This window comes from Mirounga leonina, unplaced genomic scaffold (assembly GCF_011800145.1).
Source record: "Mirounga leonina isolate KUSES-001 unplaced genomic scaffold, KU_Mleo_1.0 Mir_82, whole genome shotgun sequence".
In the NCBI taxonomy this organism is placed as follows: Eukaryota; Metazoa; Chordata; class Mammalia; order Carnivora; family Phocidae; genus Mirounga; species Mirounga leonina.
Genome location: NW_023270825.1, coordinates 23664784 through 23681166, shown reverse-complemented (window position 1 = coordinate 23681166; position 16383 = coordinate 23664784). Strand labels below are relative to the sequence as shown.

The 16383-nt window shown below is 48.3% G+C and overlaps 1 protein-coding gene across 1 annotated transcript in view; it reads left to right on the top strand.

The window, feature by feature from the left end:
- The first annotated feature begins 901 nt into the window (after nucleotides 1-901).
- Nucleotides 902-16383, top strand: part of NRXN3 (neurexin 3) — a 1463404-nt gene continuing 1447922 nt past the window's right edge. The window contains exon 1 of the mRNA XM_034993352.1: nucleotides 902-2343. Coding sequence (XP_034849243.1) covers nucleotides 1635-2343 — 709 coding nt within the window. The 5' untranslated portion in view covers nucleotides 902-1634. The remainder of the gene's footprint in view (nucleotides 2344-16383) is intronic.

The window sequence follows — 16383 nt, the reverse complement described above, 5'->3', positions numbered from 1 at the left end:
CTGCTTTACCAAGGAGGGAATAGAAGCTCAAATAGGTTAAGAAGTTGGCTCAAAGTTGCACATAAGAGAACTAGGATTCAGGCATAGCTTTTCTTTAAGTCTCAAAACACATTTTTTTTTTCCTATAAGAACTTTTCACCAACATGTATTAAGAGATGAGAGTTGTTTTGCTCACTACTCACTTTCTAATTTATTTCTGCTGATTTTTATAAATATTTCTTTCAAAAACTTAAAGGTGGGTATCTGTCATAGGCCGCCTACACCCAGGCATTGGATTGTCAAATTGAAAAAGAAAAATCTAAAAAGAAATCAGTGTCATTTCATGCCTTTTAATAGGTAAATAGTTAAAATTATGTGTGTGTATTTGAGTGTATAAAATGTTAGGACTTACCTTAAAAGTAAATTTTAGCGATGTGACCCTGTGATATGGATACTGTAAAAATGTGCTGATATGGCTTTGGGAGTTTTACACTATTTTTGCATATGGGAAAACCACGTGCATCATTAGGCACTGAGCTCACGGTCCTGCGACAGCTCTGGAAGAACCTGGGCCCTCTTTCCTATCTAAAGCACCAGGTTGGGGCGCCTGGGTGGCTCAGTCGTTAAGCGTCTGCCTTCGGCTCAGGTCATGATCCCAGGATCCTGGGATCGAGCCCCGCATCGGGCTCCCTGCTCCGTGGGAAGGCTGCTTCTCCCTCTCCCACACCCCCTGCTTGTGTTCCCTCTCTCGCTGTGTCTCTCTCTGTCAAATAAATAAATAAAATTAAAAAAAAAAAAAATAAAGCACCAGGTACTATGGGAATCACTAGAGTAGCCTGACTCCTAGTCAGCAATTCATCAATATTTGTGAAATACGGTGCAATGTTTTCCTGACACTGCCCTAATCTTTCTCTTCTTTCTGCCTCCCTCCCTTCTCCCTGCAGGTCTTTTTCTGGAGTCCTGAGAGGCAGGTTATGGGCAGGACTGCCTCTGGCCCGCACCATGAAGCCTGAACCTGCTTCGGCTCTCCCCTGGGCCCTGCTCTGCCTGAGCACTCAGCTTTGGGCTTCCCCGCTCCCTGCAGCCCCCTGCTGCTAGGAGGTAAAACTTCAGGACTGGTCCTTGGCCTGTTTCTGCCTTTCACCTGGCTCGCCTCACCACTGCTCACGCCTCCTCCATCACGGCACCCCCACCCCAACCCTCTCCCCGGCCTCCCTGGCTGGGGCGTTTGGGGGTCCGTTGGGAGGAGTGCATTGCTGAAGCCTTCCACCCGCCGTGTACCTTCTCCTCCTCGAATCAAGGCCTCCGGATCCACATGGATAGCTGAGATCTTTTCTTGGAGGACACTTGGCTCCTCATTCTAGTCCCCCACTTTCCCACCTGACTTTCCTCCTCTTCTGCTGCCCTGCCTTCTCCTCCCTCTTTGTCGAATTTCTTGCTCTTGCGCCCATCTGGGGCCGTCTTGTCCACTTTCCTTCTTCCTCACCCTCTGGATATTTGTGTGTGTGAGCCTCCGTCCTCTTGTGTGCTCTCTGTCCCTCCCCCAGGCCCATCTCCTCTTCTTCTCTTCCTTCCGCTGCCAAGGGGGATTTTCCCCTGAGGGCGTCCCCCGCCCGTCGTCGTCGGCTCCTCCAGGCTCGGTCCTGACAGCCACAATGGGCTTCGCTGCAAACTCGATTTTCTTCACCCTGAAGGTGAGCGTCCTGCTGGGGTCGCTGCTGGGGCTCTGCTTGGGCCTCGAGTTCATGGGCCTCCCCAACCAGTGGGCCCGCTACCTCCGCTGGGATGCCAGCACCCGCAGCGACCTGAGCTTCCAGTTCAAGACCAATGTGTCCACGGGGCTGCTCCTTTATCTGGATGACGGTGGCGTCTGTGACTTCCTCTGCCTTTCCCTGGTGGATGGCCGCGTGCAGCTCCGCTTCAGCATGGACTGTGCGGAGACCGCGGTGCTGTCCAGCAAGCAGGTGAATGACAGCGGCTGGCACTTCCTCATGGTGAGCCGCGACCGCCTGCGCACGGTGCTGATGCTCGACGGCGAGGGCCAGGCGGCGGAGCTGCAGCCTCAGCGGCCCTACATGGATGTGGTCAGTGACTTGTTCCTTGGCGGAGTCCCCGCGGACATACGACCTTCTGCCCTGACCCTTGATGGAGTACAGGCCATGCCCGGTTTCAGAGGATTAATCCTGGATCTCAAGTATGGCAACTCAGAGCCTCGGCTTCTGGGGAGCCAGGGTGTCCAGTTGGACTCCGAGGGACCCTGCGGTGAGCGTCCCTGTGAAAATGGGGGGATCTGCTTTCTCCTGGATGGCCACCCCACCTGTGACTGTTCCACCACTGGCTATGGAGGCAAGCTCTGTTCAGAAGGTAAGACCTTCTCCCCGAGCCCTCTCTTACTAGAGACCCACCCACTGGGGTGGGGTGAGGACCAAGACCCTGGACGGAAACCAACACTGCGGTGGAAGGCCATCTTTAGTTATGTGTTAGATAATCTGGTCCCTTTCCCTGAGGAGGGGGTGGAAATCCTTTGATTGCTCTCAATGGGAAACCCAATAGATCTCAGCAAGAAGAGGATCCTGGCTACTCAGTCCTGGGCTCCTTACTCAAAGGGCTAGCTGGAGTAGACTGCAGGACGTGGGCCCCAGCTCAGCACCTTCCATTGGAGCGCAACTTAGCAGGGTCAGCGCAGAGCAAGAAATCCAATAGAAATGGGCAATGTGGCTACCTCTGTCCCTCCTGATCCCTTGAGAGTTGGACCCTTGGGATGGATGGGAAACTCCCCATCAATTCCTCCTTAACCCCCAGGATGAAGAATGCCTGTGCAAAGGAGAATGAGGGTGGATGGAGTGCAGGTCATGCTTGGCCCACTGTCATCCCAGCCCTTCTGCTGGCTCCTCCTCCCACAGTCTTTGGGGGAAGTGTCTGGAGGGTGGATGAGGCAACTGGGGATGGACCTACTCAGCACCTTGTTCCAGCAGCAGGATTTTTCATATGAGGTTCTTTTTTCCTGCCCTCCCTTCACCTCTCCGTGTAGTGAGAATGGTACAGGAAAACACGGAGACTGACAGGACCCTTGTCCAGCCAAGTGCCTGAGGGGGCTGGCAATACTCAGCATAGCCTTGGAGAGGCACCCCCAAATTCAACTACAGCTTCCCAGGGAGAGGGAAGGGGGGACTCATGCCCAAAGACTTAGACTGCCCTTACCTCATTCACCGAATTCTGACTATTTGGGATTACATGTGAGAGGAAGTGGTCTAGACTCTACTTTGACAAATACTTAAAATCCGGATTCCTGGACTCTGGGACTCACGGAAGGCCTAGCTTTGAGCAGGAGGGAGAGTTGAAGTGACGAAGAACGTGAGAAATGACCACAGGGGTATGTGTGCTGGAAGGCTGGGATGAGGAAGAGGTAAAGAAATTCGATTTTCTCCTATTCTTTCGGATTCTTCTAGAGATGTGTTGCTGTCCCATGCTGGTCTCTCCATGGAAGTGGTGGGATGGTGTAGGGCAGAACAGTGGTTCTCAACCTTGGCAGCACATATTAGGATCACTTAAGGGAGTTTAAAAACTCTCGGCCCACCTTATGGACCAGTTCAATCAGAATTTTTTTGGGGGTGGGATCCAAGCATCTGTATATTTTTAAACTCCCCAGGTGATTCTATTGTGCAACCAAGATTGAGAAGCAATAGGACAAGGGAGGTCAGGTAAGTGGGGCTAGATGTGTGTCTCAGCACTGACTCCCAGGATTTCTTCCCTTTGGTGAGGCCCCTGCCTTGTGGTTTGTAATTAAAAATAACATCTGCAGGGGTTCCTGAAACCGTCCCACAACAGCCCACCCAGCCTAGAGCAGGTTGTAACTGATATGAACTTTAGCCACAATTATTAAAAAAATTTTTTTAAATCAAAGCCGAGTTTATTTCACAGGTGGTACATGCCGGAGACTAGGACAGCTTGAGGGGTCTTGTTGGAGGCCCCTTCGCAGGTCATGTAGGGGCTACTGTGGAAGCCCTCCCCAGGTCTCTGCGGCTGCTTACCTGGGTTGGAATGCACTGGGCGTTGCGTCTCCCTTCCTGTGGGTGGGCTGCAGGAGAGGGAGATGCAAGACATGCGTACCACCTTTTTTTGGCTTCTTTTTTCCCCTACGGAGCCCACTGGGAAAGCGGACGGGGAAGAGGAGCCGAGGCAACCCCAACCTACAAAGCCACTTTGGGAATGTGGTTATTGAAGCACTTCTTAGAAGCAGGTGCCTTCTGGAGCTCACTGCTGTTCCAAAGCTTCTTGGCTTTGGAGAAAGTTCTGCCCGAAGACGCTGACATGATCACTTGTTTCCTCATTTGCCCAAAGGATCTGCTCTGTTCTCAGAACTTGCATTGAAAGCTGGCATTCTTCCTTTCTAGGGACTAGGGTGTTTGCAAGTGTGTTGTTAACTTGCTGATTATCCCTGATTGCATTTTTTGTGTTTAAAAAGAACTCATTTCCTCTGGGCAGGTCTGGATCAGCACTTTTCTGCAGGAAGAATCTCTATGCTGTGTATGTGTACAGTTTGTCTTCTCTCTCTTTTGGGGTGTGTGTGTGTATGTCTGTGTGTCTGTGTGTGGCTGTGTCTGTGTAGGTTTCAGGTCTCCAGCGGCATTTCTTTAGAGCAGATTGTAGGTAGTCAATTTTTTAATAGCTAAATACAACATGGATATTTTAATAATAGTTCTTTCTGCAGGGTTCTGATCATCTAGTGACTGTGGACTGATACCTCTGTCTGAAGAAGGCAAACACACAGCACAGCTGTTTATTCTCCTGATACATAAATAGAGTAACTGAACTCTGTAGTACCAGTAGCCCTTGGTTGGCTTGGAACAGAGCAGTGCGAAGGTTGAGGCGAGGGTGGATGTTGGGAGAGGTATCAGAATTTACTGTTGATAACTTAGAGCCTGTTGATCCTGGTAATTGTTATCATGTCTAATCAATCACAAAAACGCATCACAGGCTTTTAGAAAAGATCTGTCTCTCCACACATGGTTAATTCTTAGATAGTAAGCGGGGATGGGGCTGGGGGGAGGATACTCAACTGTAAAATATTAAAGGGAAAAAATGACAGCAACTTCTAAGTGCAAGTAGATCTTGCACAAAACAAGATAAATAGCCTAAATAAAGGCCTCCACATTTTCCTAAAGATGATTTGGTGAAGTGGGTAGTGAGGATGCATCCATTCCCACCCTGCCCCCTTTCAGCTGCACATGTCATAGACCTGAAATCAGGGTACTTATTCCCACGGACCAGGCATCTGATTGCCTCGGTTTGTAGGATAGGCCTTGACGTTTGATCATGTGAGGCTTGTACCCAGGATGGAAGATCCGTTTTGTACTTCATGCTTTAGCGGGTCAGGAGCAGGAGGAGCTGGGAGGGCTCTTGCAGCTTTAGATGGATGTGGTCGGGGCCTGTTGGAGGCGCTCTCTGGTCCATTAGCTGCTAGCTTGCCCGTGGCATTGATGTTTGCTTGGCCTGTTTCCATGCCTTGACAGCTCCAAAATGTCTCCATGCTGCACCCTGGGAAGAATGCACAGATGGGCCCATCTCCTTTATATGCTTTGGGTTGTTTTGATCCCCCAGTGGGTATTTCTTTAGGGAAGACACCGGAGATAGCTGTCATGAGCAAGTTGGGCGTGGAGGGTCAGAGGTTGTAGACTCAGTATCTTCTTTCATGTGGTGAAATGTTACTCACTATGGCTACAGGCAGAAATCCACACAGCCTGCTTGAGAAAACTTCATTTGAAGGCTCCCAACCTAATTCACGGTCACGTTGAACATTCCAGCACGTGAGGAAGAGGTCCCAGAGTTTTACTTGTAGGTGTTTATAAATAAAATGTTTTGGTGTTCAACTTCAGACTTGTTCATGTTGACATTTAATCTTGCCTTTTTAGTAAGGGTCTTGGAGGACAGAAGTGCAGATAGTTCAACATGGTTTTAAAATTATGCATATCTGTTTTGGAAGGTAGTCAGGCCTTCAGCATATTCACTGGTTTTGGTCTAGCCCAGTCTGTCCCGTTACGGGTAGCCTGGAATCTCACTGGGCAACGAAGAGGTATCCTGAGCTCCCCCTAGAGAGCCATCCCCTCACGGGTCATTGAGAGTTTATTATTACCTTGAAATGAGTTTGAAATTGATTGTTTATTTTTAAACCATTCTTAGTTATGAATGTGCATGTATTGAATTTCTTAACAATCTTACGGTCATGAAGAATTGATTTGCTCCCAAGGTGTGTACATTTCAGTACCACTCTTACTGAAGAGATCATTTAGTGTGACATCAGCCTGTTGCCTGTGGGGTAGGGCCAGGGAAAGGAAGAGAAGGCATCACATGTTGATTTCTCCTTCCAAGTCTCATTACGTGGGCTTACCTACGTCACATACCACTTGTGTGTCCACATTTTTAGGTTCATTCAGTGAAGAGGCATGAGGTCTTATTCAGTTAGGGGAAAAAAAAAGTTCATTGTCTGCTCTCTTTTCCTGCTGCCTTGGGCAGGTGCCCAGACCAGAAGCTGCTGTCTTGAGTCTCAGCTCTTAAGTTTTCAGGTGTTTCGATCCCACAGTGAGGTACAGGGGTGGGTGTCGGTGGTAGGGGCCAGAACCTTATTACAAGCACATTGTTGAGTGGTACCCAAGGGCCTCCCCTTCCCATCCTTGACATCCTACCCAGGGTGGTTGGATTGATTGCTCAACACTGCCGTGTGGCCTTGGTATGCCTTCCTGAAAGTGAGTTTCAGTTACTTTTCTTTTTATTGAGAATTTTTGTGACTCTTTCCGCATTTATCAAAGCCAGAACTGGGATGGAATGGTATACCAAGAGACTGCTTGCCCCTAAGCATTTACCAAGGGCCAAAGACAAAGGGTGCTGGAGTTAAGGCATCAGTGATGGCCCCAGCTGATCCTTCTGTTCTGGGCATTTGTGTAAAAACACAAACATCTCTCCTCCCCCTCCCCAGTGCGCTTCCTGCCGGAATTGTAACATGGCATTGTTGCTCCTAACCTGTGTCGACCCTGCCTGGCCCGGGGGTGGGGGCTGCAGGGGAGTGGTGAGTAATCAGAGAGTAAAGACTGTCTCCTTGCAGAATCCTTCTCCCTGATGGGGAGACGGCGGCCCAGAAGGGAGGCCTTACAGCATGCACAAAGGAGAACTGTGGCTTCCGAGACTGGGTTCCCACCCAGCATTCAGGCGTTAGGTGCGACCAGCCCAGCCAGCCCGCAGGGGCTGTTGCTAAACGGAGCTTGAATAGGGGTCTGATTGCTCCTTTTTCCTCCTCTTCTCCTGATTACCAAGTGAGATTTCCTGGGTATGCTGTATGCTAAATGGCAGAGCAACCGCCCGCCACTTGCACCAATTATCCCTCTTTTAACTGCCGAGGGAAGAGCAATTTTTTTATACCCCCCCCAGTAGCATCTCTGTCTCCTTTAAAGAAATAAGACCCCTTTTCCTTGCTCCCCCTTCAGTGGGGGTGAGAACAGCCGCCTTTCTCCCGACACAGTCCGCACACCAGCTGCAGGCTACAAAGGGGGTGGACTCCGGGTAAATGCTTCGTCCAAATTCAGCAGGGTTGAAGGTCACACAGGCATTTTGCCAAGAGCCTTGGAGTGGCACGGGAGCTTGCATTTGCATTTGGTAATGAGACACCACAGGCCCAGCACTGGGGGCTAATTATCTCCATGGCCCCTATCTCCCTTTGCAGGCTGCCTGGGAAAGATGGATTCCAGTTCCTGGGGCAGCTGCCTATCAGCTGGGTCTTCTGCCCCCTTCATGGGACAGAAGAGATGGAGTAGGGGCTGTGCTTGGGGGATAGGACTAACATGCCCTCCCCTATGACTCCTATTGTCCTGCAGTGTGTGTCCCGTGCAACAGGCCCAGAGGTGGAAATGGAGTGAGAGGCTTTGGGGCAGGGCTGTGTGAGGGTCAGGTACCCTTCCTTGGATAAAAATAATAATGATGTTAGTATTACTATTATTGAGTACCACCCTGTGCCTGACAGCCTAGGTGCTTTATATGCATTGTCTCATCTAATCCTCACAGGGCACTCCTGTGTGGTTGATATCATTCACTAGTGCCATTTTACAGATGAGGAAAATGAGGAGCAGAGAAATCTGGAACCTGAACAAGGTTTAGTGTAGGTATTAAGGGCATGGCTTCTGGAGTGAAAAAGATTGGACTTAAATCTGGGCTTGTCCACTGAAAAGTTGTGTGTCTTTGGAGAAGGTTTTGGAAGCTTCAGTATTCTCATCAATAGTAGTAGTAATAATAATATAAATATAAAAATAATAAAAAATAATATCAGCTAACATTCAAGTTAGTTCCAAGTCTATACTATTTTGATTGCTTTACAGGAATTAGCTCTTATGACCCTCACAATCACTCAACACACTATTATTCTCATTCTGTAGGCAAGGAAGCTGAGGGACAAGAGTTAAATAATTCCTCCAAGGTCACACAGCTAATAAGAGGCAAAGCTGGGGTTTGTATCCAGGCAGTCTGGCTTCAGAGCCTGCAAGTAACCACTGTACCATCCTGCCTTGCAGCAAAGCAGGGTTAAGAAATCCTGCATCATGGAGTTGTTGAGAGCACGAAATGAGATGAAATGTATAGAGTCATCTACATAGTCTTCGGTAAAGAACAAGTCCTGACTCTGGGCTGTTGGTCTCTTGGTGATTGTAAGAATGAACTGTGTGTCGGTTGGTTTCACAGAAGGTTTGAAGCTTCCCTGTGAGTACCTCCACCTCTGCCATTTTCCTTCATCTCAGTGTGAGAAATGGCAGAGATAAAAGGAGGGGAATCCAATTTTGTTGCCATTTTGCCCCTGCCAAGAACCCCCTGGATCACTGATAATGGTTGTGCCTGTTGGACCATATTCGGACCTCTTTGCAAACTTGCGGTATTCTGGCCCCCAGAGCAACCCAATGAGGCAGGTAGGGCAGGCTTTACCATCCCACTGAATAGGTGAGGAGACCCTGACCCAAGGTGCCAGTGAACTTGTGGGTATGAGATGAGGGCAAGCTTGGATGCTGCCTGTTCAGCAGGTGTCTCTGGGACCTGAAAACCCAGATCCCCAACATGGCATTTTATTTCTGCTCCTAGGCTCCCTTCATTAACACAAATGGCCTGTGTCTCCATCGTGAAATGGAGCGTTACCTCCCTGGATGCTGGTGATAAGCAAAATGTCAAACTCCTGGTGTAGGAGGTTATCAGCTTGGCCAGTCCCGGGAGCCTTGCTCCTCCCAGACAGACAGAAAGAGAGAATATGAGAGAACGAGAGAGAATGAAACGAGTATCTCTGAGTGGTCAATTCCCACCCCCAAGACGCTGGCTTGAAGTGAAGAGATTGGGGTTTGGACCCACGGGTCCCGAGGCACTTGGGGCCCACTGCATCGCTGGAGCATCGCTGGATGGCATGACCTCTTCAGACTTAACCTTTGGTTTCCCAAGTGCCAGGAATTGCCCAGCACCCCACCCAGGGTTGGTGGTAGAAGATGGAGCTCCTGGATTACGCTGTCAGACTCCTTCTTGCTCTGCTGCTGCCTTCTGAGTGTCTTCACAGTAGCAAAACCAAACTCTCTTTCTCTGCGTTTATTTTTCTCTTTTCCTTTGTGTGTGGGGGAGGGGAGAGTATTACAGAGGCGGATTCACCGAAAAACAAGAGCTTTCCTATATCCACACTTACGGGGTCCCTTCTCAGGTGTCATACCTAATTTTGTATTCGTAATTTTTTTTTTTTTTCTTAAGGAATCCCCGTTATCATAAGCTTCCAACTCCACTGCTGTGGATCCGTCTCTGTTAAGACTTGTTGCTGCCCAGTGACAGCAATGTTGCTCTGGGTGTACATGTGAGTCCCCAGTGACTTATGACCCTTCATCATAGACACATTTCCCTTCATTTCATAACCAGCAGGGCAGGAAGAGCCATGGAGAGGGAGTGTGGAGGATGAAGGGCATCTAGGAATATTGTTTGGGAAGGCGGGGTGGGGGGCGCGTGTCTAGGATATCCAATGGGTAGAGAGAGGACATGTTTAGAAATGTTTGCTGTTGATGCAGAGGAACATGCTGGTATGTAAAGAGAGGGGGCGCCCCCATCCCCCTTTTGAGCTTTTCCCAGCCGAAGTTGGGATGTTTGGTTCCCTGCAGCTCCCTGGGGGGCTGTGTTACAGGTGACAGGCTGTGGCTGCCAGAGGAGAGGGACAAAGCGTGGCTCTGCAGGCCTGTCTCCGTGATCTATTTGGGAACTGACAGTGCCAGTGGGTTGTCATTACTGCTGTTGTTCTCCAGAAATTGATGTCTTTGGGTGACCTATTTAAAAGCAATACGGGGCCCCCTTTAAATGTGTCATCATCTATATCTGGTCTCAGACCTCCACCGCTGTCTACAATATTCCTAAGTAATGTATTTTCCAATTAAAAAAATTTTTTTAACTCAGGAACCAGTACTAATGAGCTTTTAAGAACAAATTGATCTCACTGTCATCCAGCCAAACCACCCAGCTCTGCTCTATGATGAAACTTACTTTGCATGTGGTCCTAGAAACTGTGAATGTGTCAGCTCTTTTGGGGGGAAAATGCTGTACTCTGTTAGGGTATGCAAGGGCCTAAAGAGGGTGGAAACGAAAGAAAGGCAGGGACATGAGCTGTAGCCAATGGGAAATTCCTGGTTTAGGCTATCAAATGCAGTTACGATCCTTTTGGTTTTACCGAGGGTCTTATTGAAGTGTCTTTGTACCTAAGATGACTCTGAGGAGCTTTTCCTTCAAGTTTCTCATGAGACTTTATGCATCTGATCTTCTCCTGACATTTTTGCCTCTTGTCTGCCAGTTTAGTTCTCCTGAGGTGGTTCTGTTTGCAGGTGCAAAGTTCTTAGAAGACAGAGTCTCAGTAGACCCATGGTTGTCAGCAACACTAGGGCTGGTGTCTTTGCTCTCTCGGGCAGTGCGTTCCAGGCAATATAACCTCTCCTCTAGGTATTACTGGGAATGTGTTGTCTGCAGCCCCTGGAGAATAGACAAAGTGCAGTGAGAGAGTGTAGGGCTTCTTTAGTTAATAAGTTGCTTTAAAATAAAAACGATACCCCTCTTGTGAGGAGGGACCAGCCAGTCTGACCTCATTGTGTCTGCGATCCAAACAGTGGGAACAGGGCTGGCAAGGCTGGGAGCTGGCCAGACTCTCACAGTTTCTTCCTTCCTCCTCATTCCCTCAGGCTTCTTTCCTTTCCAGAAGGGATCCTGTCTCTTGCATGGTTAGCCTTGGACAGCTAAAGGAATGGGGAAGGGTGGGTTTAAAGGCCTCTCACCCATGGGATTCCTGAAAGACTAATCATCACTTAGTATACTTGCTGCATCTAGGTCAGGAAACGCAAGGGCAGAGTTCAGGCTGAGGGGATGTGCTGTGAGGCCCTTCTCACTTTTAAGGAGCCACATGGAAATTTGGGGGGGACTCTGTTGCTGGGAAAGAAATATTCTGAGGGATGAAGCACAAATCCCATGATCCATGCGGAGGACACTAAGACATTTACATTGCCTTCTGGTCATGGCTTTGCCTGTGTAATGCCCTGGAAACCAAGGTACATTGCCAAGAATCATGGGATGATAACTTTAGAGGGGACTTTAAGGGTCATTGGGTCCAACTACCCATTTCCCATCCTCTTCTCCACTGTCTAAGACATTCTTCCTCTTCTCCAAAATAACCCTAGTCACCTGCACTGACGGATGGGGCCTCATTGCTTTTCAGGGCAGCCTAATGTACCTTTCTGATCACTGCTGAGGATCAGGGAGCTAGCTCTTCCTACATGGACCTGCAGTCGGCTTCTAGCCACTTCCTCACCTGTCCCCATATTAATTAAAGCAGTCTGACCTTTGCAATGGGCCATGTGGGTGAGGGGATGGATAGGTCATAACATTTCTGGATGATGCTTTGCAAAAATTAACTCTTGTGTCAAGAAAAATTCATAAGGGACTCCCTAATAGGTACTAGTGGTGCACACACCGCTGAGTTATTTAGAATTAACTGCTTATGATTAATCTTAAACAATGTGGGAGGGATTGATGTGGGAAGAGACTCTGAAGTAAGCAGGTGATTCATGCTCCAGTCATTTTGTTCCTAGGGAGCTTGCACTCTGAAAGATTCATGGTTGGCCCCTTCTCCGGCTCTATTGTCTGTGCCTCATTTCATCCCCCTAAGATGCCCCATCTTCCTCCATACCCAGCTAGCTTTGCAGCATCTCTGATTTTTCCGAGACCCCTTCCCCCGGACCCCCCCCCCCCCGCCAGAAATCTCGAATAGTCGACAATAAGATGAGAAGTTTTAGAATGCCATGGAGTAGCATGAAGTGGAATTGAACTGGACTAGCTTAACAAGCCTATCCTGGCATCCGGGGTTAGACACCCCAATGGACATCAAGGTTCTGCTAAAAATTCTATGGGATAGTTTAAAAAAAAGATAAGGTCATGAAATGAAGCAGGATTGAGTAGCTGCTCCTGGAAACTGGCCTTGGAAGCAAATGCCCTTATCCAAAAATGCTTCCATCCTGCCAGGTTTCTGGGGGTATCCCATGTTTTTGGCCCTGCTGGGCAGAAGTCTCTTAGGGAGAGGGATTAGGGAGGGCTGGAAGATGTTGCTCTCACATTGGCATAGACTGGAAACCTGCCAAAAAAATGTCCTCCTGCACCCTAAAGGGAGTGAGGCTAGTCTTGGTGCTCAGCCACCTCCTCATTGATAGTCATTTCACTGACACTGCAGCAAAGAAAGGAGAACTCATCTCATAATTTGGTGATTTAAAATGATTTACTCTTCGGGGCACCTGGGTGGCTCAGTTGGTTAAGCAGCTGCCTTCGGCTCAGGTCATGATCCTGGAGTCCCGGGATCGAGTCCTGCAACGGGCTCCCTGCTCGGCAGGGAGTCTGCTTCTCCCTCTGACCCTCCCCCCTCTCATGCTCTCTATCTCATTCTCTCTCTCAAATAAATAAATAAAATCTTTAAAAAAAAATGATTTACTTTTCAAAAATATTTTTTTGAGACAGAGCACATGGGTTTGGGGGAGGGGCAGAGGGAGAGGGAGAGAGAATCTTAAGCAGGCTCCATGCCCAGTGTGTAAGCCTGATGCGGGCTCTATCTCACGACCCTGAAATCATGACCTGAGCCAAAATCAAGAGTTGGAAGCTTAATGGATTGAATTACCCAGGTACCCCCAACATAGTTTACTTTTTTTTTTTTTTAGAGAGCGAGCATAAAATAGTTTACTTTTAAGAGCAAAGCCCACAGACATCATTTTGAGTCTAAGCTTGAAATGTACCCAGAGTCACAGGCTTCTACTCCGTGGTCTCATTGTCCTCCCAGGCTCCATGGACCACACATATGTGCTGGGAAGTGGGCATGACCATGTCACATAGTCGTGTGAGAATTGCCACATGGGCAGATGGTTGAGTTTTAGTGGCTGTAGAAACTTTGCAGTTTGCTCCTCCTGAGGTTGAGTGTTCAGCCTTGTGTTAATGCAGATTGGGGCCACTTTCCCCCCATGTAGAATATATATAACCAGTGGCTATGTTTTAATGCGTCTCTTGGCTCCCTTTGGCTTTCGCATCCTTAATGCAAGTTGCAGTAACTCAGCTGAGTTTCCTGATTCTTGTTGCAGGAGTGTAATGTAAAGAGGCACGCTCTTTGAGAACTCTAAGACCCGAAACTAAGGGAATACTGTTTCCCTTTGTTAATTACTGCACATACAGGATGTCTCTGGTATGTGACAAACAGCAGGTGCTCAGTAAATGTTGCATTAATAAAGCACATTGTGTGTACATGTGCCTTCATGTTTTTTTTTTTTTAAGATTTTATTTATTTATTTGAGAGAGAGAATGAGAGAGAGCATGAGAGAGAGGAAGGTCAGAGGGAGAAGCAGACTCCCTGCCGAGCAGGGAGCCCGATGCGGGACTCGATCCCGGGACTCCAGGATCATGACCTGAGCCGAAGGCAGTCGCCTAACCAACTGAGCCACCCAGGCGCCCCTTCTTCATGTTTTGTATGGATACATAGTGTCGATGTTAATGTGCTCATCAACACATGCGATGGATGGATGCAGGTTCCCAGGAATACGAGTTTAGTAATATCTGTTTAATAATTTAACCAGTGTGTCAGATATGACTTGGACTGCAGTGGCAGGGGCCACCACTGGAAAGGCCTTCTCTCTTTTAATGGAAAAAGGGGCATGTTTATTGTGGGGCAGTTTTCACTGAACCTGTGTCAAGCGCATACATATTCCACCTGGTTTGATCTAGTTGACAGACTGGAAAGACTCCCTTGTTTGTTCACAAACCACTGGTTTCCTGTAACAGTTACGGGCAGCAGCCTGCCTGGGACCACGTAAATGCTTGTACAGTGGCTGTTTGAGACAGACATGTGGTTGTCACTGGAGATGGAGAGGCCCCATTAGCTTGTGTGGATTCCCTGGAGGGGAACGAGGCTCATGAGATAATTGTCCTCAGATATCAGAAGAGCTGCCATGAAGAGGAGGGAGTAGATACCGAGTGGGAGGGTTGAGAGATCAGAGCTACAGAGAAAGAATCCTGATGCTTAGAGCTATTGGACCATGCCTCCCCCCATCCCTGGAGGGGGTGCCGCGGGTGCTGGTGTGTACGTAGGGGCCTTCAAACCAAGGACGCCATGCTTCTGGGGGTCTCAGCCTGTAGGGCCACCCTTATGTTTGATCATGTTCATCCTTTGCCTTTCAGGGGGTAGGGGTGGGAAGATGACTGTCTAGATCACTGGCCTTAAAAATGGGGCACATGAAAGACCATTCTTTGGGGATATGGGAAAGAAATAATGAAATATATAGCTAACGTATTTGCAAATTATTCATAAATAAATATACATCTTTTGGAAGAACACACTAAAATTATTTTTTTATTTTTTATTTTTATTTATTTTTATTTTTTTAAAATGTTTTATTTATTTATTCATGAAAGTCAGAGAGAGAGAGAGAGAGAGAGGCAGAGGCAGAGGGAGAAGCAGGCTCCCCGCCTAGCAGGGAGCCTGATGCGGGACTCGATCCCAGGACCCCGGGATCATGACCGGAGCCGAAGGCAGACGCTTAACCGTCTGAGCCACACAGGCGCCCCTAAAATTATTTTTTTTAATAGGGAGTTTGTTCAGAAGGGTTTGGAGGCCACTGATCAATACTCAAGTTTATGTTGATCTCTCTTTAGTTGATTATAGTTACTTTTGGCCTCCTGTTACAAGTCCTCTCCCCCGGGGGGCTTGCAGCTTTCAGGTGGAGGCTGGTGCCCATGGCATGTGTATCGGGCTCTTCTCCTATGTCTTCAGCCCTGTGTGTGGTGGTTTTGGTTGACCTGGCTGGGAGGTCTTGGAGGGCCCCATGGGAACATACTCTGGTCATACCTCCTTCCTTCAGAGGCTTCACTGTTTGGAATTACTAATACTATCTCAGAACTCCTTTCATCATAAAATCATGGCATTTGCTGGGGCAATTTTAGGTTGTGGAAAGAACAAGATCTTCGAGGTATCTTCAAGCATTTGCAAAGGAGTTCTTGATGTATAATCATCTATTTCTTGGAATAGGTCATCTGTTTACTGGAATAAGTACATTCTTCTGTCATCCATGGAGGGAGTATCTGTTATGTGCTGGTGAGATCCTGCCTGTGTGGAGCTTGTGGTCTAGTTGGGAAGCCTGTCAAGCCAAGAAGTGCAGCATGCATTAGAGCAGGTAGGATGTTAGGAGAGTAGCTCAAAAGGGAGTGTCCCACCCAATTTGGGGTGGGAGGACATTTCACACTTGGACTTGGAAGACTTATTTGGTAGACTGGGGGGAAAGGGCATTTCAGGGCAGCCCTGTGAGCCTGTAGTTTGCAGTAGTAAATGCGGCTGGATTGAAGGATTGAGGCCAATTGGAAAATACTTAGGGGGGTTAGGCAGGGTGGGTCTCACTCAGTGCCTTGTGAGGATTTGGGACATTTTTTTTCCCTGCAGTTGGGGGCTATTGGAAGTTTTTCAGTTGAGTAATAACAGATCTGAATTTTGGGGAGATGGCTCCTAGGGGCAGTTTGTATGATGGATTGGCTGGTGATTGGAAGGCTTAAAGCAGAGAGGCCAGATGGAGGCTATTGTGTGGTTCTGTTGACAGAGAGTCTGTACTGGAGGAGTAGAGATGGAAGAAGGGTCAACTGCAGAGATGTTAAGGAGAGGAAGTTAATAATTTGCAAGGCAGTGACTTTGAGTGGTGTTGGACTTGGGCTGCCTGGCTCTGCCACATGCTAGCTGTGCAAACTGGGCCAAAGGACAAATTCTCCATCTGTGAAATGGGTGTAGTAACAGTGCCCACCATTTAGGATTGCTATAAAGTTTAAATGAATAGCACACATAAAATGCTTAGAACAATACTT